Source organism: Silurus aristotelis (assembly GCF_946808225.1).
Source record: "Silurus aristotelis genome assembly, chromosome: 25".
Classification (NCBI taxonomy): Eukaryota; Metazoa; Chordata; class Actinopteri; order Siluriformes; family Siluridae; genus Silurus; species Silurus aristotelis.
The window spans coordinates 11199050-11222681 of NC_139598.1; the positions used below are offsets into that span (position 1 = coordinate 11199050).

The 23632-nt window shown below is 37.8% G+C and overlaps 1 protein-coding gene across 1 annotated transcript; it reads left to right on the forward strand.

Moving 5' to 3' along the window:
• The first annotated feature begins 953 nt into the window (after positions 1–953).
• txndc5 (thioredoxin domain containing 5) lies at positions 954–23116 on the forward strand. Its single transcript, XM_083530002.1, has 10 exons — positions 954–1728; positions 2325–2477; positions 9962–10067; positions 10178–10274; positions 11423–11538; positions 12643–12729; positions 14490–14639; positions 14987–15069; positions 16756–16885; positions 21912–23116. Exons 1-10 carry the CDS (start codon positions 1547–1549, stop codon positions 22032–22034), a joined length of 1227 nt encoding a protein of 408 aa, XP_083386128.1. The 5' UTR covers positions 954–1546; the 3' UTR covers positions 22035–23116.
• Positions 23117–23632: the final 516 nt, after the last annotated feature.

Here is a 23632-nt window from a genome sequence, read left to right on the forward strand (position 1 = left end):
TTTTCATCGTTCAAAAATATGTCACTATGAGATGCTGGAAAAGTAGCTCAAGCTTTTGTTATCTAGGTTGGACAATCCCTTACAGTCAGGATGTTCAAATAAGTGCAAACACAATCTCTATTTAATCCAGAATGCAGCAGCAGGCATTCTTACAACATCCAGAAAATATGACCACATCACCCCGTATGTATTCAATCTACACTGGCTTCCAATAAAATCTTGCGTTGATTATTAAATACCACTACTTGTATATAAAGCACATAATGGTCTAGTGCTACAGTACCTGAGTGAAATTTTTGTCTATAATTATCTGCCACACCTGTATCAATATGTGGAGACTAGGTATTGTATTACCAAGGTATTGTTGGTACCTTGAAAAATGAAGACTACCTCAGGGGGTTAAACCTTCTCTGACTATGTCCCACAGTTACAGAACAGACTTCAAATTAGTGTTTAAGACTCAGACACAGTCTCAGTGTTTAAGTCAAACTTGAAAAGTTCTTATAGGAAAAGGAGCAGATATGAAGTGTTTCGATGCTTCATTTATGCCAGAGCTGAGGATAGTTCCATGAGGTTATTTTCGAAGGTTAAAGATGTATTTATATGAGCAGTCTGCTACAGTGGCTTAGGGCTGCAATTGCCCCGAACAGTTTTGGCATTCAAGAGTCCATCTGTAAACAGCTGATAATCAGGAAACTAAAGAATGTACATTTGTTGTCACCCAGATGTGCATGTGTTCCCGTTTAATTATTCTGTTCTTCAGGTTTTTTTTACAATGTCAATTGTTAAAATCACTGAATTAAAAATAAAAAATTATCAGGTTAAGAAAAACTTCACAGTTGTTTTATAGTTAAAAAAAAACTGCAAAACTGACTTTTGTTTCCATTATGAAAAAAACAATTATTAATATGATTTCATTATTTTTAAAAAATTGACAGTGAATAAAATTACAATAAGGGTGTCTATGTGACGAGTTGGGTAATAGATTTGAGGTTAAGCCTGGTTTAAAAAAAAATAAAACATCGTAAGGCAATAAACTGCATATTGCCAAATTTCGTTCAACATCTGGATCACACCATAATGCTGAAAACAACTGCTTAATGGTGCTAAAATTCTTGTAAAAACCTGTCGTATAATAATAATAATAATAATAATAATAATAATAAATGAATAAAACCTGTCATATAATCGAATGAAACCGCTGAGTAGATTTCAATCACTCATGTTAATCTAGCTTTGAAATTATTTTACTCTTTAATAATTAAATATACCGATAGACTGCTCAAACCATCACACTCCACGTATAGAAATAACTTTTCTCACTCCACTCAATCTGTCTACTTGTATTACTTAGTTTGATATCTGTTTTTTTATTATCAGTAAATGTAATACTTTAGTCTTTCTCTTATGTAAATAAGTATATTATGTATATAATGACTGAGTTGCGAATCTGCTGCAGTGGAATCGCGTGATTGGGCCTTTTACAAAGCTTCTTCAGCTCAGTCCGGTTTCATTCACTGTGTTTGCACTTGGGTTTAGTGTCATCATGGCCACATCAGCACCGAACATGTATCGCCTTATAATTTTTTGCAGTGCATTTCTCTTTAGTGTTATACTGTGCGATAATGAGACAGAGGAGGATGAACATAGCAAGCACACTTATACAGTTGAGATGTTTAACAGCGCGATTCCAACCGCTCCACACTTCGTGATGTTCTTCGCACCTTGGTAAAGTTCTCTTTAACTTTTTTTTACAATCTTAAACTGGTTATATTGCAGTGAACTCCGAATTTGCCGCACTTAACATTTATGTACTTAAATAATTAATACAAATTAAAATGTAACGTTTCATTTAAATACGGCGTTTTAATGTGGAAAAATGTGCCTGCTGAGGTTTGCTAGCTGTTAAAACTAGCGCTAGCTGCATATCTTTCCCTGATTTACATACGAGTTATATTGATATTTTAAAGCATTTTATTGTTTGACCGCCGTTAAAGCATTAATTTGGAAGGATTTGCGACAGCTTTCCTACACTAACTGGTGGTGTGAACGCCAGAACCCGGCGAAGTCTAGCCAAGCTAGCAGGGTTTATCATTCAATCAGTTCAGCACGGGACTCTACTGCAGCTTACGTGGCGAGAGTCCTCTCCCCTCCAAGATCAAGATTTTTCCTCATTTACGTCATTAGATGGTTTATTGTAAACCTCGTTCAATATTTATCATTGCCTGATTGTAAAAGCTTATAGCTGTTGGTGCCTTTTAGTGGGCATTTACAACGTTTGCATTATTCAAGGAAAGCTACAACCTGTACTTTGTCCTGCACAGGTGTGGTCACTGCCAGAGGATGCAAGAAACCTGGAATGAGTTGGCAGATAAATACAACAGTATGGAGTCTCCCCCTGTCTATGTGGTCAAAGTAGACTGCACAAAGGACACCAAGTTTTGCTCCAGCAGCCATGGAATTCGGGGATATCCCACGTAAGCAGTACACTTTTGTGCTGAGATCTTCATCTTGCCGAGATCTTAAAGACTAATATATTAAGGATTAACGTGGATTAATTCAACAGGGCAAATTTACAGATCATCCGCAAAAAGTTGTGAGCACTATGAAATAAGTTGAAGTATGAAACAAATTTTTAAAAAGACATTCAGTAAGATTGCTAAAATACAGAATAATAAAATTATAACCTCGTGTGCCAAACTGAGTGTGTAAAAGTGCAATTATAGCAACAGCTATGCATCAAGGGAGGTTATGATCAATATCGTGCCCAGATTTAGTGCAGTGCATTAGTATGTGATTTAGCAAAAATATCGATTTAAATCGAATTTCATTTGTCACATACAGGGTACGACATGCAGTGAAATGCTTTTTACGATTGTCCGGCATGAGGGAATAGGATGGGGAGAAAAATAAAAACAAAGACAAAGAAGGCAGATAAATAAAGTATAAAACTTTATAGAATATAAGAATATATAAAAAATATATGAGGGGAAAAAAAGGTGTATATACAAAATATGCTTATGGCAGAAAACAGTAAAACATTAAACAATTAAAGGTGGTTTATGTGGTTGTCCTTCAAGTGTCTGTGTGCGGCATGGTGTGGTATAAAATATAAAGAGTCCAGAGCTAAAATGTGAGAGACAAACAATTCTAGAAATGAGCCCTAATGCACAATGTCTTGGCACTTGGTACCTTTCTTTGGAACTTGATTGAGTTCTAAAGTAAATGTGTTTGATATGTACATGTGTATTGCACCTGTCAAAATTTGATTATACCTAGTCTTTTATCGTTTTTGAGAGACACATTTTTTGTGTATATGCACCAAAGTAGGTCATTTATTTATGAAGATTTACTTTGACCAAACAAATGCATGAACTGTACCAGCAGATGTTGGTACCAAAACATAAAACAGTTAAACATTATTTTCTTTGAAAAATCAGACATTTCTTAGACTTCTTGCTAGTATATATTTCTTTCTTGCGATGCAGTTCAATAATCTTTAGGCCTGGTAAATCAGACATTTCTTAGACTTCTTGCTAGTATATATTTCTTTCTTGCGATGCAGTTCAATAATCTTTAGGCCTGGTAAGTACAGAGGCCATACGATAGATAACAGTCCAGATAACACTGTTATCTATCGTATGGCCTCTGGACACACACACCAATCAGGCCTCCACGGGTCAGACTTGTTTGTTAAGCACATCCCACAGATGCTCGATTTGATTGAAATCTGGGGAATTTGGAGGGAAAGTCAACACCTCAACTCGTTGTTGTGCTCCTTAAACCAACCCTGAACCATTTTTGCTTTATGGCAGGGCACATGATTCTGCTGAAAGCACATTGCTCAAAGAATCGCACTGCCTCCACTGAATTGCCTTCTTCCCATAGTGCATACTGGTGCGGTGTGTTCCCCAGGTAAGCTGCACCCAGCGATCCACGTAATGTAAAAGAAAGTGATTTATCAGACCACCCCACTTTCTTCCATTGCTCCGTATTCCAGTTCTGATGCTCATGTGCCTATGTTTGGCACCCTGGGTGGTGACCGAGGTCAGCATGGGCACCCGGACTGGTCTGTGGCTACGCAGCCCCATACACAACAAATTGCAATGCACTGTGTACCACTTCTTTAGCAATTTAAGCCAAATGAGTTCACGGAACACCCCACAAGAGCTGCCGTTTTGGAGATGCTTTGACCCAGTCATCTTGCCATTAAAATTTGACCCTTAGCAAACTCGCTCAAATCTTCTTCTTCTTCTTTCGGCTGCTCCCATTAGAGGTCGCCACAGCGGATCATCCGTCTCCATACCACCCTGTCCTCTTCATCTGCCTCTTTCACACCAACTACCTGCATGTCTTCCCTCACCACATCCATGAACCTCCTCCTTGGCCTTCCTCTTTTCCTCCTACCTGGTGGCTCCATCCTCAGCATTCTTCTACCAATATAATTCATGTCCCTCCTTTGCACATGTCCAAACCATCTCAATCTCTCCTCCCTCACCTTGTCACCAAAACATCCTACATGCGCTGTCCCTCTAATGAACTCATTTCTAATCTTGTCCATCCTCGTCACTCCCAACGAAAACCTTAACATATTCAGCTCTGCCACCTCCAACTCCATCTCCTGTCTTTTACTCAATGCCACTGTCTCTAATCCATACAACATCGCAGGTCTCGCCACAGTCCTATAAACTTTCCCTTTCATTCTTGCAGATTACTATCACAAATCACTCCTGTCACTCTTCTCCACCCTGCCTGCACTCTTTTCTTTACTTCTCTAACACACTCTCCATTACTTTGCACTGCTGACCCCAGTTACCTGAACTCCTCCACCTTTTCCAGCTCTTCTCCCTGCAACTGTATCACTCCACTGCCCTCCCTCTCATTCACACACATGTACTCTGTCTTACTCCTACTGACTCTCATTCCCCTTCCCTCCAACGCATATCTCCACCTCTCCAGGCTCTTCTCAACCTGCTCCCTACTCTCACCACAAATGACAATATCATCCGCAAACATCATAGTCCAGGGAGACTCCTGTCTGACCTCGTCCGTCAACCTGTCCATCACCACTGCAAACAGGAAAGGGCTCAGGGCCGATCCTTGATGCAGTCCAACCTTCACCCTGAACCAGTCTGTCGTACCTCTGCACACTTCACTGCCGTCACACTGTCCTCATACATGTCCTGCACCACCCTCACATACTTCTCTGACACACCTGACTTCCTCATACAATACCACAACTCCTCTCTTGGCACTCTGTCATACGCTTTCTCTAAATCCACAAATACACAATGCAATTCCTTCTGTCCTTCTCTATACTTCTCCATCAACATCCTCAAAGCAAATAAGGCCTCTGTGGTGCTCTTCCTCGGCATGAAACCATACTGTTGCTCACAGATTGTCACCTCTTCTTTCAGCCTGGCTTCCACTACTCTTTCCCAAAACTTCATGGTGTGACTGATCAACTTAATTCCCCTGTAGTTACTGCAAGACTGCACATCTCCTTTATGCTTAAAGATCGGTACCAGCACACTTCCTCTCCATTCCATTTACCTTCCAAAATCCTGTTAAACAACCTGGCTTCTACCGGTATGTCATCTGGTCCAACCGACTTTCCACTCTTCATCCTCTTAATCGCTGCTTTCACTTCCTTCTTACTAATCCTATCTACATCCTGCTTCACCAACTCCACATCGTCCAACCTTCTCTCTCTCTCTGATTTTCCTCATTCATCAGCTGCTCAAAATACTCCCTCCACCTTCTCAACACACTCTCCTCACTAGTCAAGACATTTCCCTCTCCATCCTTTACTGCTCTAACTTGCAGTACATCCTTCCCAGCTCGGTCCCTCTGCCTGGCCAATCGGTATAAATCCTTTTCTCCTTCCTTAGTGTCCAACCTCTTATACAGCTCCTCATATGCTTTTTCCTTGGCTTTCGCCACATCCCTCTTTACCTGCTGCTGCATCTCCTTGTACTCCTGCCTACTTTTCTCATCACTCTGTCTATCCCACTTCTGTTTTGCCAACCTCTTTCTCCTTATGTTCTCCTGCACTTCCTCATTCCACCACCACGTCTCCTTGGCTTGCTTTCTATTTCCAGATGTCACACCAAGTACTTTTCTAGCTGCCTACCTCATCACTCCTGCAGTAGTTGCCCGATCATCCAACACCTCTTCAACACCACCGAGCCTCTGTCTGACCTCTTCCCTGAACCTCACACTACACTCTTTCTCCTTCAGTTTCCACCATCTTATTCTTCTTTCAGTCCTCACTCTCCTCTTCTTCTTCTTCGCCTCCAAAACCATCCTACAGACCACCACCTGATGCTGTCTAGCTACACTGTCCCCTGCCAACACCTTACAGTCTCCAATCTCCTTTAGGTTGCATCTCCTGCATAGCACATAGTCCACCTGTGTGCAGCTTCCTCCACTTTTATACGTCACACTATGATCCTCCTTCTTCTTAAAATAAGTATTCACCACTGCCATTTCCATCCTTTTAGCAAAATCTACCACCATTTGCCCTTTCACATTCCTCTCCTTAAAATCATACCTACCCTTCACCTACATGCCCATTAAAGTCTGCCCCAATCACCAATCGTTCTTTCCTAGGTACACCATCTACCACTTCATCTAATTCACTCTAATTCACTTTTTCCTTCTCCTCCATCTCACAGCCAACTTGGGGAGCATAGGCACTGATGACATTTATCATCATCCCTTCAACTTCCACCTTCACGATCATCACCCTATCAGAAACTCTCTTCACCTCCACTACACTTTTACTGTACTCTTCCTTCAGAATCACCCCTACACCATTTTTCTTTCCATCCAGACCATGATAGAACAGTTTAAACCCACCTCCAATGTTCCTGGCCTTACTCCCTTTCCACTTGGTCTCCTGAACACACAACAGATCTACCTTTCTCCTCTCCATCATATCAGCTACCTCTCTCCCTTTACCCGTCATAGTACAAACATTTAAAGTACCAACCCGAACCTCCAGTCTCCTACACTGCTCCTTTCCCTGTCGTCTCCGTAGACGTCTTCCTCCTCTCCTCCTCCTCCTTCGGCCAACAGTAGCCTAATTTCCACCGGTACCGGTGTGTGTGTGTGTGTGTGTGTGTGTGTGTGTGTATATATATATATATGTATATATATGTATATATATATATATGTATATATATGTGTATGTATATATATGTGTATATATATATATATGTGTATATATATATATATGTGTATATATATATATGTGTATATATATATATATATATATGTGTATATATATATATATATATATATATATATATATATATATATATATATATATATATATATATATATATATATATAGAGGAAAATAAGTATTTGAACACCCTGCTATTTTGCAAGTTCTCCCACTTAGAAATCATGGAGGGGTCTGAAATTGTCATCGTAGGTGCATGTCCACTGTAAGAGACATAATCTAAAAAAAAATCCAGAAATCGCAATGTATGATTTTTTTTTTTTTAACTATTTATTTGTATGATACAGCTGCAAATACTTATTTGAACACCTGAGAAAGTCAATGTTAATATTTGGTACAGTAGCCTTTGTTTGCATTTACAGAGGTCAAACATTTCCTGTAGTTTTTCACCAGGTTTGCACACGCTGCAGGAGGGATTTTGGCCCACTCCTCCACACAGATCTTCTCTAGATCAGTCAGGTTTCTGGCCTGTCGCTGAGAAACACGGAGTTTGAGCTCCCTCCAAAGATTATCTATTGGGTTTAGGTCTGGAGACTGGCTAGGCCATGCCAGAACCTTGATATGCTTCTTACAGAACCACTCCTTGGTTATCCTGGCTGTGTGCTTCGGGTCATTGTCATGTTGAAAGACCCAACCTCGACCCATCTTCAATGCTCTAACTGAGGGAAGGTGGTTGTTCCCCAAAATCTCGCAATACATGGCCCCGGTCATCCTCTCCTTAATACAGTGCAGTCGCCCTGTCCCATGTGCAGAAAAACATGCACCACCCCCATGCTTCACAGTAGGGATGGTGATTTTGGGATGGTACTCATCATTCTTCTTCCTTCAAACAAGTTTAGTGGAATTATGACCCAAAAGTTCTATTTTGTTCTATCACATGACTTTCTTCCATGACTCCTCTGGATCATCCAAATGGTCATTGAGACTTAAGACGTGCCTGGACATGTGCTGGTTTAAGCAGGGGAATCTTCCGTGCCATGCATGATTTTAAACCCTGACGTCTTAGTGTATTACCAACAGTAACCTTGGAAACGGTGGTCCCAGCTCTTTTTAGGTCATTGACCAGCTCCTACTGTGTAGTTCTGGGCTGATTTCTCACCTTCCTTAGGATCATTGAGACCCCACGAGGTGAGATCTTGCATGTAGCCCCAGTCCGAGGGAGATTGACAGTCATGTTTAGCTTCTTCCATTTTCCAATGATATTGCCTTTTTTCACCAAGCTGCTTGGCAATTTCCCCGTAGCCCTTTCCAGCCTTGTGGAGGTGTACAATTTTGTCTCTAGTGTCTTTGGACAGCTCTTTGGTCTTGGCCATGTTAGTAGTTGGATTCTTACTGATTGTATGGGGTGGACAGGTGTCTTTATGCAGCTAACGACCTCAAACAGGTGCATCTATTTTAGGATAATAAATGTAGTGGAGGTGGACATTTTAAAGGCAGACTAACAGGTCTTTGAGGGTCAGAATTCTAGCTGATAGACAGGTGTTCAAATACTTATTTGCAGCTGTATCATACAAATAAATAGTTTAAAAATAATATATTGTGATTTCTGGAATTTTTTTTTTAGATTATGTCTCTTACAGTGGACATGCACCTACTATGACAATTTCAGACCCCGCGAAACTGTCTAAAGCGAAACTGAGCACGGGGCTACATTACGCATGCGTCGAACCGTGCGACGCACACACGAACCGAACCGAGACAAGCGAACCGAACGGTTCTGGTGTTGTTTTTTTTTCCATGTACCGTGTCACCCCTGAAATATAAATTTTATATATATATATATATATATATATATATATATATATATATATATATATATATATATATATATATATATATATATATAAATATATATATAAATAAATACATGCACATACACACACACACAAAGGTACACAAAATTTTCACAGTTCAGTACGTAACTCAGTTTTTAAGTCACATTTCAGTACAATTTCGGTAGGGTTAGGGGGAAGAAATGCAAAACATAAAATTGCTTGCCTTTTTTATATTAACATGGTATTATTATTATTATTATTATTATTATTAACATTTGTGAACATCAACATTTAAAGAGATAAACATTTTAAAACAATACAAAAAATACCTGCCTGCTTAAACAATATATGAAATAATATTTTGTAAAAAAATAAATATTAAAATGGAATAAATCAAATTAATGCAATACACTTTTTTTTATATTATCAATTACATTTGCACACATTAAGTAAAATTAAATAAATGGAATTTTTTTAAATAAGTAGTTTACATTTGTTAGACCCCATTTGGGTAATAAAGATGTGTATGTAAGAGTGTGTGTGTTACATATAATATTTAATTTTCGAAAGATATGCTCTACTTAACTGTTCTACTTATTTCAACATACTTTATTCCTTCCATCCATCCTACCTTCATTCACTTCCTCGATATGTGGAATTCTCAGGATTTTCTCCTTTTAAGAGAAATTCTTAAAACTGGACTTAAAACGCTAAAAAAGTCCATAATAAAAAAAAAGGGTTTTGAAACTTGTTTACAAGTTTAACAATAATAATAAAATGCGTGCAAAGGGCAAGGCAAGGCCTGTTACATTGCCTAGTTTGTTGGATAAACAAAAAGAACAAATCATGTCTCTCAAAATCAATAAAACACTGGTGTTTCCAAACATTTGACAGGCACTGTTTGTATTTATGCTTATATTGCTTCTTTTGGATGTAGTTTAAAGCTGTTTAAACCTGAGCAGGAGGCAGTAAAGTATCAGGGCTCAAGAGACCTGCATTCATTAGAGACTTGGATGCTGAAAACTCTTCAGGAGGAGCCTGAGGTAAAAAATGTTTCATGAGTGTGAAAAAAACAAGATGCTTTCTACCTAAATAGAAGCAAACGCATGTGTATTTTGCCTTAGGTATGCCTTTGCTTTTTCTTTGTTTCCAGGTTCAACAGAGTCAGCCTGAGGCTCCGAAAGTGCCAGAGCCCCTGCAGGGCATGTATGAGCTTACTGCCTCCAACTTCAAAGAACATATTTCCAAAGGTAATTTGTAATTTTATGTATGTATACATAAATTCTCATTTTCTCTCTCGCTCATTTTTATTTTTTATTTTCCTCTGCCTGGCCAAAAAAAAAAGATGATCTTAATTGTGTATAATTAATGCAGTGATAAATGTGTTTCAGCTGGCAACAACTTATTCAACCAAAACTCATGCAAACAAAACACAACTAAAGATTGGTGAAACTACTAAAACTGGGTTAGGAACTGTCCAACACATTAAAACTTGGATGGAAAGTGGTGAACCATCATTTTTGTTGAATGTGGCTGGAAAAAATAAATACATTGAATGATAGTAAATGCTTTGTGAATTAAAAAAAAAAAAAGAAAAAATTAACCGTATAACTTATGGCTGTGTTTAGTTGTGTTAATGTGTCCTTTTCGCATGCACAATGTAAAAAGAACTCAAGTTATTAGACTTAAACACGTGTAGCTTACGGAAAACCACTGATCATTGATGCTAAACGGTGAAAAAAGCTTCAGATTGCTAAGGAGCATAAACATTGGACTCGGCAGCAATGAAAAAGGTCATGAAGTCTGAGACCAGATGTACTCTGTTCCTGTCAGCTTAGAAAGAGAGGCAGATGAAGTGATGCACCCATCGTGTTTCATGCCTACTATAAAAACCTGTGGGTGTAGTTGGACAGGTCTAGGTTCAGCAATGTTATATGCCCTCAGCTGAGGTTAGTTTTTCAATCGATGTATTTTTTATTTTTTTCTTTCCTGATGGCATGGCCATATTTCAAAGTGACAATGCCAGGATTCATCAGGCTCAAATTGTAAGAGTGTTTAGGGCAGAATACATCATTTTCACAAATGGATTGTCTGCCACAATCGTTAATCTTTTTAAAAAAATCTTTGGTATGTGTTATAGAAGACTTTACACAGTGGTCTGACTCTCATTATAGATACAAAATCTTGGTGAGAAATTAATGCAACTCTGGACAGAAATACATCTTGTGACTTTGCATAAACATATTGAAATGATGCCATGGTGAATGTGTGCTATAATCAAAGCAAATGGCAGTCCAAAGAAATATTAGTGTGTGAGAGAGACTTCTTATAATTGCACTTTAACATATTTATAATAATTGCCACTTAAAAATTCAGATTGTTGTTATTTCGTTTCTAGGATCTCACTTTGTGAAGTTTTTTGCACCATGGTGTGGTCATTGCAAAGCTATGGCTCCCACATGGGAGCAGCTTGCCACCAGTTTTGAGCACTCGGATTTGGTGAAGATTGGCAAGGTACAGTCATTAACAGTGTTGATTATTGGTGTAACGGTACACGAATTCGCACCAAACATTTTCAATACAGGGACACACTGTACTGAATGCAATCCTTTTTACGTGAGGAACATAGTTAAAATCCGAATTCCCTCAGGATCGTAAACTGCAAGTTTGGTTAGTCTCCGTCTCACACTTTAAGCACATTTTATTTTATTATTATTAAAATTGAAAACATACACAGCAATGCCAGGGGACCATGAAATCGTTTTGTAGTGCACCAAAATTAGTTTTGTTTTGCCCGTGTGTGAAATCGCGCCACTTCCTGCCATTCCCAACTCTAGTGATATGGATACATTAGCATTTCATGTACAGCTTCAAGGATTTCTCTAAAAGTAGAAAATCCCTTACCCTAAATCTAACCCATTTGGGTAATAAAGACGTGTATATCATTATCATTACATTACATTTAATATTTAATTTTCTAAAGATATAAACACACACACACACACACACACATATATATATACACATCTTTATTACCCAAATGGGTTAGATTTAGGGTAAGGGTTAGAGTTTAACAAAGGTAAACTATTTAATAAAACTTTTACATTGTTATTTTTAATCAATTTGTGAGAATGTAATCTATTTTAGAATTTAATGAAAATAATAAAAAGTATTACATTAAATAGTTTTCCTCCATTTTATTTTTATATATATTTCTTTTTAAATTAAATATAATTTTATATATTATTTTACCAAGCAGGCACTTTATTTAAAATTGGTGTAAAAATGTAAACTGTTTATGTTCACAAATGTTTAATAATAAACTGCGTTTATTGACAACAAGCAATTTTCTATTTTTTGCATTTCTAATTGTACCGAAATTGAACCAAACCGTGACTTAAAAACTGAGGTATGTGCCGAATCATGAATTCCGTGTGCCTATTCTATTACATCATACATTTTATAATTTATTCAGGGCCATTATGTGTCAGTGTGTTTATGGCAGCTTTTTTTAATGTTATTACATGCCAGTGGCTTTCAAAGTGCTTTTTATTTATTTATTTTTTGTTGAGTGTTGTTCATGTTGGTTTAATTGGTTTGGTCGTTTACTCCCTGCAGTTAGACTGTACTCAGCATTATGAGATCTGTTCAGAGAACCAGGTGCGAGGCTACCCCACATTGCTCTTCTTTACAGATGGAGAAAAGGTAATCACTATGCTCTAAATAACATTCCACAAAACATTGCTACAGTGTCAATTGCCAGGGGGAATTTAGCAGTCATTTATGAAGTTCGTTTTCTGACTAGAGGTCTAGATTCCTGAATAATATAATTAAACAGAAAATTAACATACATTTCATGTGTAATCAGGCTAATTTAGGCTAATGGTATTTATGATTCTTACATTGAGAATTTCACACTGATTTGTTTAATGCTGTTTATTTGTGTATAGGATTTAAAATGAGGTTTTTCATTAAAACCTCCATGATTATATTTTCAATAAGAAAAGAAAACTTGCAATGCTTTAAGACTAAGAAATTACTGTCTTATTTGTGGAAACTGTGGGCATGCATCTGGTTAGTCCTATTCTTGTCACAGGCAGTTTGTGCTTATTGCCATTTTTAGTAATTTTATTAAGTGACTGTGCTTTTTGTGATATATAAAGAATGGAGCTCAGTTGGGAGGCATAGATTACCCTAAATGCATATTTCAAAACATCACATTCTTGCAAATCAATCACCTTTTCTGATAACAGGCCAAGGCATAATCTAGGACAGCAGCAAATGAGTTTTGTAAAATAATAATGTTGTCTGAATGAAGATGTAGTACTCTGAATCTCACCCTCATTCTGCCAGTGAATGGGTTAAGTGAGTTTCTAAATGACACACACACAACAAGATTACTTTATTTTTAAATGTATGTTCATCTGACTTTAACTGGTCTACCAGGATATATCACAGATTAGTATTCATTTACCTTAAAGCTCAGAATAAGGCTGGTCATTAATTCTGTTACATCAGTTCAAAATCAGATCTGCAATTTAAACATGGGCTTATGCTGCATCAACTTCAAGACCCAGAGCTCAAACAGAAGTATTAGCCATTAACCTATACTTTTACTAATGCAATCTTTTTTAAGGACTATTACAGCCATCCAAACAATCTATTTAGAATAAGAGAAAACCAAACTTGTTAAAGTCAAAGAAAAATTCCATTATAATTGTCAATGATAATCTTCCCTATCAACTAATAAAAAATCAATAGAAAATAATTATAAAATAAACAGTCCCAAAACCTCCTGGTTAAAGTAAGTTTCATATACTGTAGACAAAAATGTATAACAAAATGTGCTTAACGCTTGAGAATACTGGAGGTAAACTCTCTCGTCTCGCACCAGTTCAAAAATTCCATCGTACCCACATTGAACCGCAAATAAAATGTGCCAGGACATAACATAGTTGTGCTTGGTGCACATAGTCACTTTTTTTTATCTTGCCCAGTCATGTCCCAAATATTTAATCATCTTTTCTAATCTCAAAAGCATCCTGTCTCATTGTTATGGATTTTTTTCAAAGATTTTGGAATTTGCTTTGCCAACTAAATGTACAAATATGATAAACTGAGTCAGAAAATGTTATGCTAGATAAAAAAAATAACTAAATATTTTAAAATACTATAAGCAGTATTTCAATTTGGTATTGTAAAATAAAATTGGGGAAATAGGGAAGGAATATATAAAATGGCAGCATGCTAATGGGGGAAAAATCCAGATTATTCCTCATTTTAATTACATCATTATTCTGTTTTTCAATTAAATCAATGTTGAGGTAACTCAGATTATATACAGTGTCTTGCCATGAAGCCATGTCACTGTAGCAGCCCGAGTGCTAAACCGGTTTACTCAATGCTCTGTATCAAGCTTTTCATATTGAGTAAAAATGAACCTGACCTGGTTGGTTTAATTTCAGGTAGATCAGTACAGGGGAAAACGTGATCTGGAGTCCTTTAAAGAATTTGTGGATAATCAGTTAGCAGCTGCCTCTTTAAAAGTTCAGGCTGCTGCTGAGGATGCGAAAGACAATGAATTACCACAGAACACAGATTCTGTTAAAGATGAGGTAAGAGGTGTATGTGATCACATTTCAGTTTCATGTTTTCTTGTATTTATTTTATTAATGCAATACATGTTTAATAATGGATCATAAGTTTGCTACGAGTTTGATTAAAGAAAAAAGCATCTCCATAAAATAGTATTCTCTACTGTAGGTCACTTTCATTTGGATACCTTTACAATTTACATTTCATGTCATGGATATTTTAAACCACATCAGTGCAAAATTAGAAATAGATTTTGATAACCAGTTCGATATAATTGCACACTGCAGCATATTCAATCTGATAAGATGGATGGACCCATATATTGTTGTGTATGGTCATTGTTCTCTGTTTATTCCTGTCTTTTTAGTCCACTGTTAAAATCCTAACTGAAAGGAACTTTGACGAGTCTATTGCAAAAGGGATTTCCTTTGTCAAGTTTTATGCTCCATGGTAAGCGCTTTTTAATGGCTAGCTGCCATTAACTTTTGGAATGATCGTCTTCAATCAAACTAAACTTTAATCTTACTAATGTAGATGACCTGGATGGTGTGTGTGTGTGTAACTTGGGTATATTTTATTGTAATCAATGTGCAGCTTGTGTAGCAGTACAAAATTGCTGAAATTAACATACAGCCATTATTTTCTAAATAACTGCCAACAATAGTAAGTACACCCTTGGTCAGTATTTTCTGTTCGTACTGCCTTAATCCTCCTGGGAATGGAATTCACCAGAGCTGCACAGGTTGTTGCTGGGATCCTCTTCCACTCCTCCATAATCACGGAGTTGCTGGATGTTAGACACATGGCGCTTCTACACCTTCCACTTGAGGATGCCTCACAGGTGCTTAATAGGGTACAGTTCTGGAGACATACTTGGCCACTCCATCACCTTCAGCAAGGCAGGTGTCATCTTGGTTTTTCTGGGGTCATTTTCATGTTGGAAAACTGCCATTCGGCCCAGGTTCTGATGGTTGGGCACCATGTTCTGCTTCAGAATGTCACAGTACATGTACAAGTAATGTGCAATAGTACTAAGTGCAATGGTATTTAGAGTTATGAGAAAAAAGAATTGTGTTGTCTTCAGCAAACCGTTTGCAGGCTGTCTTGTGAGACAGCATTAGAAGAGGCTTTCTTCTGGGACGACGGCCATGCAAACCGACTTGTTGCAGAGTGCGGCATACTGAATGCTGACAAGGGGACCTTCTGCAATGCTGGCAGCACTTATGCGTCGTTTTTTTTTTTTTTAAAGCCAGCTTCTGCACCTGATGCACAACACGGGGACACAACTTCTTTGATTGTCCCTTGCGAGACCTGTTCTGAGTGGAACTTGTATTGGAAAACCTCTGTATGATCCTGTCCACCGTACTGTAACTCAGTCTCAGGGTGATACTGATCTTCTTATATCCTCGTCCATCTTTGAAAATTTGACAATTATAATCGTTACTCTCCCCCCTGGTGGTCTAGTGGTTAAGATGCAGCGCTTTCACCGCTGTGACCCGGGTTCGATCCCCGGTCAGGGAACCATCCCCAGCCACTCTCAGTGCCGGTCCCAAGCCCGGATAAATTGGGGAGGGTTGGGTTAGGAAGGGCATCCAGCGTAAAACGTGCCAAATCAAAACGTGCGGAGGATCCGCTGTGGCGACCCCTAACGGGAGAAGCCGAAAGAAAGTTATAAATGTTACTCTCCACAGAGAGTTCTTTACCATGAGGTGCCATGTTGAACATCCAGTGAGAGAATTGTACTCAATGCACCCAATTATAAGTGCTCTAATACAAGATACAGGACTGTGTATGGTCCTGTCAAGCAGACAAAGCCATGAACATGATGAGTAGGACATGTGGTTTTGCATGGTTACATGACGAACAGCTGTTATCACTAAGGGTGTACTAACTTTTGTTGAAAGCTAATTTGAAAATAATTGCTGTAGGTTATTTTCAGGGAAAAGTAAACCTATACTGGTGTGGGTGTGTGTGTGTGTGTTATGTTATGTTATGTTATGTTATATTATTAGTAGAAAGTGATTTGTGAAAGGGAAACCCATAATGGTGCATTCTTTCATTCTTTCTCGTTAGACTTGGCAGGTCTATGTTTATTAAGGCTTATACCCATGATGTTCACTTTGTGTTATGTTAAAGGTGTGGACACTGCAAGAACCTGGCTCCTGTTTGGGAGGACTTGTCTAAGAAGGACTTTCCTGGCCTGACTGATGTCAAGATTGCTAAAGTGGACTGTACAGTAGAGAGAACACTCTGCAACAGATTTTCAGTAAGTTGCATACTATTATTTTTGTATACATTTTTTATTTATTTAATTCTAGCAGTTTGATACATTTAGCTTTATCTTATTTCCATTAATGAAGACTGAGATGCTAGTTTATTTGATGCTAGATGCGTATATTGTAAATAAAGTTATACAAAAACATGGTTAGCCACTTGGGATACAGTTGTACAAACGTGGATTGTTCTGTGTTGTACATTTTACGGATCTATTTGAAGGCAATATAAGTTAGATAATAAACATGCAACATTTATTTCATTTCATAATCCAAAATCCTGTAAAACTGCACAATGTAGTTTTAAAATAAAGGCTGTTATAATTTTAATCATGGCATCTTAACATTACCATATTTTTCGGACTATAAGCCGCTACTTTTTTCCCACGTTTTGAACCCCGCGGCTTAAACAACGAAGCAGCTAATATATGGATTTTTCCAGGGTTTTTCCCGGTTTCACAAACTTCAAGCCAAAAAACTGAGCGACATAACATTAGACCAATGAAATTTCCGAACGGAAACGAAAAAACGCACCTCACCTGTGTTTTGAGCTGCACGGCATTGGGAGAAAAAAAACCTTTTTTTTAAACGCACGACGATGCCAAAAGATAAACTCTCGAGAGAAATAGTTGTTAAAGGAAGGAGGAAGACAGTGAACAATGACTTTCTTGGTCGGCTACTGTTTAGATACAAGCTGTTGTAACGCGTTGAGTCTGGGTGAAGGGAGAGCTCGCTAACTCCGGTTGCAACAGAAATAATATAAGCACAGACAGGTTTCCAAAACTCGTGCTTTTTTAATTTTTCTTGGCAACAGCGTTAAGGGTTAGTCAAAGAAACTTAGAAATCAGCATCAGAAAATAATAAGGACATAATCCTCGGTCTTCACACATGCAGTAATAGCAGCAAAATGCAGTGGCATGCTATTCCCAAAATACTGCTATGCTCCTAAAGGAAGTGCAACATATTTTTACCCGTTACACCGTGTGTAACTTGTCTTTCGTTAAAGCCTGTGTAAAGTACATTAGTGTAGACAGCAGCTTATAGACAGGTGCGGCTTATTTATGTTAAAAAATATAAATATTTGTAAAATTCAGTGGGTGCGGCTTATAGTCCGGAAATTACGGTAAGTTAATTTTTTTTTCCTCATTATTGTACACATAGCACCCTGTATTGACAGAAAAACACAGAATTGTTGACATTGTTGCAGATTTATAAAAAAAAAACTGTAATATCACATGGTCCTAAGTATTTAGACCCTTTGCTCAGTATTTAGTAGAAGCACCCTTTTGATCTAATACAGCCATGAATCTTTTTGGGAAAGATGCAACAAGTTTTTCACACCTGGATTTGGGGATCCTCTGCCATTCCTCCTTGCAGATCCTCTCCAGTTCTGTCAGGTTGGATGGTAAACGTTAGTGGACAGCCATTTTCAGATCTTTCCAGTAATGCTCAATTGGGTTTAAGTCAGGGCTCTGGCTGGGCCATTCAAGAACAGTCACAGAGTTGTTGTGAAGCCACTCCTTCGTTATTTTAGCTGTGTGCTTAGGGTCATTGTCTTGTTGGAAGGTAAACCTTCGGCCCAGTCTAAGATCCAGAGCACTCTTGAGAAGGTTTTCGTCCAGGATATCCCTGTACTTGGCCGCATTCATCTTTCCCTCGATTGCATTCAGTTGTCCTGTCCCTGCAGCTGAAAAACAGTCTCACAGCATGATGCTGCCACCACCATGCTTCACTGTTGGGACTGTATTGGACAGGTGATGAGCAGTGCCTGGTTTTCTCCACACATACCGCTTAGAATTAAGGCCAAAAAGTTCTATCTTGGTCTTATCAGACCAGAGAATCTTATTTCTCACCATCTTGGAGTCCTTCAGGTGTTTTTTAGCAAACTCCATGCAGGCTTTCATGTGTCTTGCACTGAGGAGAGGCTTCCGTCAGGCCACTCTCCCATAAAGCCCCGACTGGTGGAGGGCTGCAGTGATGGTTGACTTTGTACAACTTTCTCCTATCTCCCGACTGCATCTCTGGAGCTTAGCCACAGTGATCTTTGGGTTCTTCTTTACCTCTCTCACCACGGCTCTTCTCCCCCGATAGCTCAGTTTGGCCGGACGGCCAGCTCTAGGAAGGGTTTTGGTCGTCCCAAACGTCTTCCATTTAAGGATTATGGAGGCCACTGTGCTCTTAGGAACCTTAAGTACAGCAGAACTTTTTTTGTAACCTTGGCCAGATCTGTGCCTTGCCACAATTCTGTCTCTGAGCTCTTCAGGCAGTTCCTTTTACCTCATGATTCTCATTTGCTCTGACATGCATTGTAATATTGTAAAACAATAACTCAAATGACGGTGTAGAAGCATCTCAAGGATAATCAGAAGAAATCGATAGCACCCAAATTAAACATGAGTGTCACAGCAAAGAGTCTGAATACTTAGAACCATGTGATATTTCAGTTTTTCTTTTTTAATAAATCTGCAAAAATGTCAATTCTGTGTTTTCTGTGTTGAAAATTCTTGGCCGAAACCGAAAAAGAGGAAAGCAAGGCCGAAACACCGAAATAAATTATGCCAGTTATTATTATTACCATTGCATTTATGGCTTAGACTGCATACTAACCTTACTAAAATCAAGGCATTTCAATTGCATAAATTAATACTAAAGTTTCAAAGAATAAATCAATTACAAATTATGAAAATATTTATTTATAGCACATTTATAGCAACAATGCACAGGATAAAATTTATTAAAATTCAAACAATGTCTGTCGTGAAACTGATTGCTGAAATATCTGCAGTTATATGCTTATGGACGTGAGTTGCAACAACATTAAACAGCTCAGGTAAACACACCTCTGAAAAATGTCGTCTGCTCGGCATGGCATAACGGGGCTCAATGTGCTCGATCAGCCTACGAAACCCCACATCTTCTACCACAGAGAATGGCTGATCATTTAAGGCAATTAATTACATGATCTTTTGTGTAATGACCTTTGCCTTGACACTATCACTGGGAAACTTGAATGTTTGGATTTCAGGTGATAAATTTAACCCGACGTGCCTCTTGAAATGTGCTATGTGTACATTAATGAGGAAAAGAAATAAACTTAAATGATTGTAGCAAATGGCTGCAATATAACAGAGTTAAAATTTAAGGGGGTCTGAATACTTTCCGTACTGTGTGTGTGTGTGTGTGTGTGTGTGTGTGTGTGTGTGTGTGTGTATATAAATAAATAGTGAGGAAAATAAGTATTTGAACACCCTGCTATTTTGCAAGTTCTCTCACTTAGAAATCATGGAGGGGTCTGAAATTGTCATCGTAGGTGCATGTCCACTGTGAGAGACATAATCTAAAAAAAAAATCCAGAAATCACAATGTATGATTTTTAAACTATTTATTTGGATGATATAGCTGCAAATAAGTATTTGAACACCTGAGAAAGTCAATGTTAATATTGGGATGGTGTTCTTGGGATGGTAATCATCATTCTTCTTCCTCCAAACACGTTTAGTGAAATTATGACACAAAAGTTCTATTTTGGTCTCATCTGACCACATGACTTTCTCCCATGACTCCTCTGGATCATCCAAATGGTCATTGGCAAACTTAAGACGTGCCTGGACATGTGCTGGTTTAAGCAGAGGAACCTTCCGTGCCATGCATGATTTCAAACCATGACGTCTTAGTGTATTACCAACAGTAACCTTGGAAACGGTGGTCCCAGCTCTTTTCAGGTCATTGACCAGCTCCTCCTGTGTAGTTCTGGGCTGATTTCTCACCTTCCTCAGGATCATTGAGACCCCACGAGGTGAGATCTTGCATGGAGCCCCAGTCCGAGGGAGATTGACAGTCATGTTTAGCTTCTTCCATTTTCTAATGATTGCTCCAACAGTGCACCTTTTTTCACCAAGCTGCTTGGCAATTTCCCCGTAGCCCTTTCCAGCCTTGTGGAGGTGTACAATTTTGTCTCTAGTGTCTTTGGACAGCGCTTTGGTCTTGGCCATGTTAGTAGTTGGATTCTTACTGATTGTATGGGGTGGACAGGTGTCTTTATGCAGCTAACGACCTCAAACAGGTGCATCTAATTTAGGATAATAAATGTAGTGGAGGTGGACATTTTAAAGGCAGACTAACAGGTCTTTGAGGGTCAGAACTCTAGCTGATAGACAGGTGTTCAAATACTTATTTGCAGCTGTATCATACAAATAAATAGTTTAAAAATCATATATTGTGATTTTTCTTTTAGATTATGTCTCTCACAGTGGACATGCACCTACGATGACAATTTCAGACCCCTCCATGATTTCTAAGTGGGAGAACTTGCAAAATAGCAGGGTGTTCAAATACTTATTTTCCTCACTGTATATGTGTGTGTGTGTGTGTATGTATGTATGTATGTATGTATGTATGTATGTATGTATGTATGTATGTATGTATGTATGTATGTATGTATGTATGTATGTATATATGTATATATATATGTATATATATGTGTGTGTGTGTGTGTGTATATGTTATGTTAATTGTTAACTGTATGTTAATTTGTGATTGGTGAATAATTTAGACACTTAGTTCTTGGTGTCTACCTGTGAAACCTAGGTCTTAAACCAAGATTAAAAACTGCATTTGTTATAAAGGATAAACCAGCAAGAACACCAGAGAGCTGTCTATGGGAGAAAAAAAGCTGTTGTGAAGCTGGAAAATTTTTTTCTGAAAGATGGCATAATCATTGAACATAGCTAATACAGCATTTTGGAATGTTTTTGCAAAATAAACAAATCACTAGTGTAGCCAGACAATGAATAGGTCAGCCAAGAAACAATAGCAGTTGACAAACATTGTGAGAGCAGTGAGCAAAAAAACCTGAAACAGTGAACTCCCCACCAGCCTTGACAGTGTAGGGGTGAGGGTATCACAATAAACTGTTGGACCAAAGGTTCATCTCTACAAAAATTATGTCTGTGCAAATCGGCACTTAAATAGAAATTCCTACAAAAATACGTACTAACCAATGATCTCTCCTCACTACAGGTGAACGGGTACCCGACCCTGCTGATATTTCGAGTAGGCCAGTTGGTGGAAGAGTATAATGGTGGAAGGGAGATGGAGAGCTTGCACAGCTTTGTCTTGAAGCAAGCCAGAGATGAGCTGTAGTACTACCTCATTACTCACATATTTCTTGTACTTATACCTGATCTTGTTCCGTGTCCTTTCAGCTAGACTCAAACTAGCTCACATTTCCATAAATGAAAAGAAAAAAAAAGATCCTGCAGAAATATACAAGAGCCATTTTTCAGCTTTCCGTTCTTGCTTCTTTCTTTTTTTTTTTTTTTTTTTAATGAGAGCAGTTACTAACTCTTAATTATTAAACATGAATTTATGATTTTGGCCATTTCACTTGTAGACCATTATAGATGGAAAAAGGTACTTCTGTTTCATAATCACTATTGTAGTCATAGAAATACCTCAGTTTTCAAACTGTCTATTCATAAATTACAATTAAATTATAGTCTGGCTTAATAGGCCAGCAATAGAGTTTACTGTTAAGAAGAATCTTGTAACTTTGCTCTCAGGGAGATCTTTTGTTTTCACTATAGATATTAGCCTTCATTCTTACACTTTTCCACTATCTTCAGCACTAGTTCTGAAATAATTTTTTAAACATGTTCACTTCTTTACAGGTAAACTGCACATTTGTGCTTTGTCTGACATTTCAGTTTCGTAAGGTTTTCTCTGTGGGAAAACACAGGCTTTAAAGCGATCTTTAATCACTGGTTTATATTTCAACTTATCTATCTTATTACATGCAGTTATCTCCTTTTTGATCTAGTACACATTTTTTTATTATTTTTTTTTATGTTAGCAGAACACCTACACAGGTCCTAGACTCCTATTGGGAACTGGTAAGATTTTCGGGCCTTTTTTTTTTTTTTGGGCCTAAGAAGCATTTATCATTTTTCTAGACAATGTGAATTGATTTCAAAAATAGCATCATAAAGACCCTTGAAATCGAAATGCTAAAACATCAATTTAGCACTACTTATAAGTCTGAGTAATCTGCAATGTATATGTATAATTGTTCTTGCACATTCTTTACACCTGTTTCTATACCTGAAAGATTGGACTGTGCAGTGACTGCAGTAGCAGAGCAGTATGTTTCACTACCAAATGATTTTGTATGAAACTGTTTTTTAAAATTGTTCTACAAACACCATTAAATTTTTTACATCCAAAAATTGAGCTGTTGAATAAAATTTAAAATGCTTCTAAAATGGATTTTTTTAAAAAGTAATCCTGAAAAATATTAGGGGTTTTATACACATGACATGACAGTACATTTTCTACACACTAACAGTCAGTATTTTTATTATTTTATTTGCTAATGTGTTCTCTTCAAGTGGATTTGCAATGAGAATCTAAAACAGTAAAAAACTGTGTAATAGATAAGTGAATGTATAATAAGTGATGCACAGTTTATATACAGATTATATATAGATATACAGAGGATAATGTGGGATATTCAATGAATTTACATTTATATACAGTTATAATTATACAGAGATGATTCAGAGGGACAGTGGATGAATCAGATGATTCAGAATGTACAGCATGGTAAAAGCTAGTCAAAATCCTAGGGGACAGATGCTGTTGCACCTTACTAATCATAGCTCAAGTCTTCTGGTGGCAGAACAGATTCTCATAGATGTGGACTCCCAAGAACTTGAAGCTGGAGACCTGCAACTTCAGTTGTG

Coding starts and splice junctions, on each gene's coding strand:
- txndc5 (XM_083530002.1), top strand. CDS start 1,547: ATGGCCACATCAGCACCGAACATGTATCGCCTTATAATTTTTTGCAGT. Junction 10,275..11,422: donor CAAAGAACATATTTCCAAAG/GTAATTTGTAAT, acceptor TTTCGTTTCTAG/GATCTCACTTTGTGAAGTTT. Junction 15,070..16,755: donor GTCAAGTTTTATGCTCCATG/GTAAGCGCTTTT, acceptor GTTATGTTAAAG/GTGTGGACACTGCAAGAACC.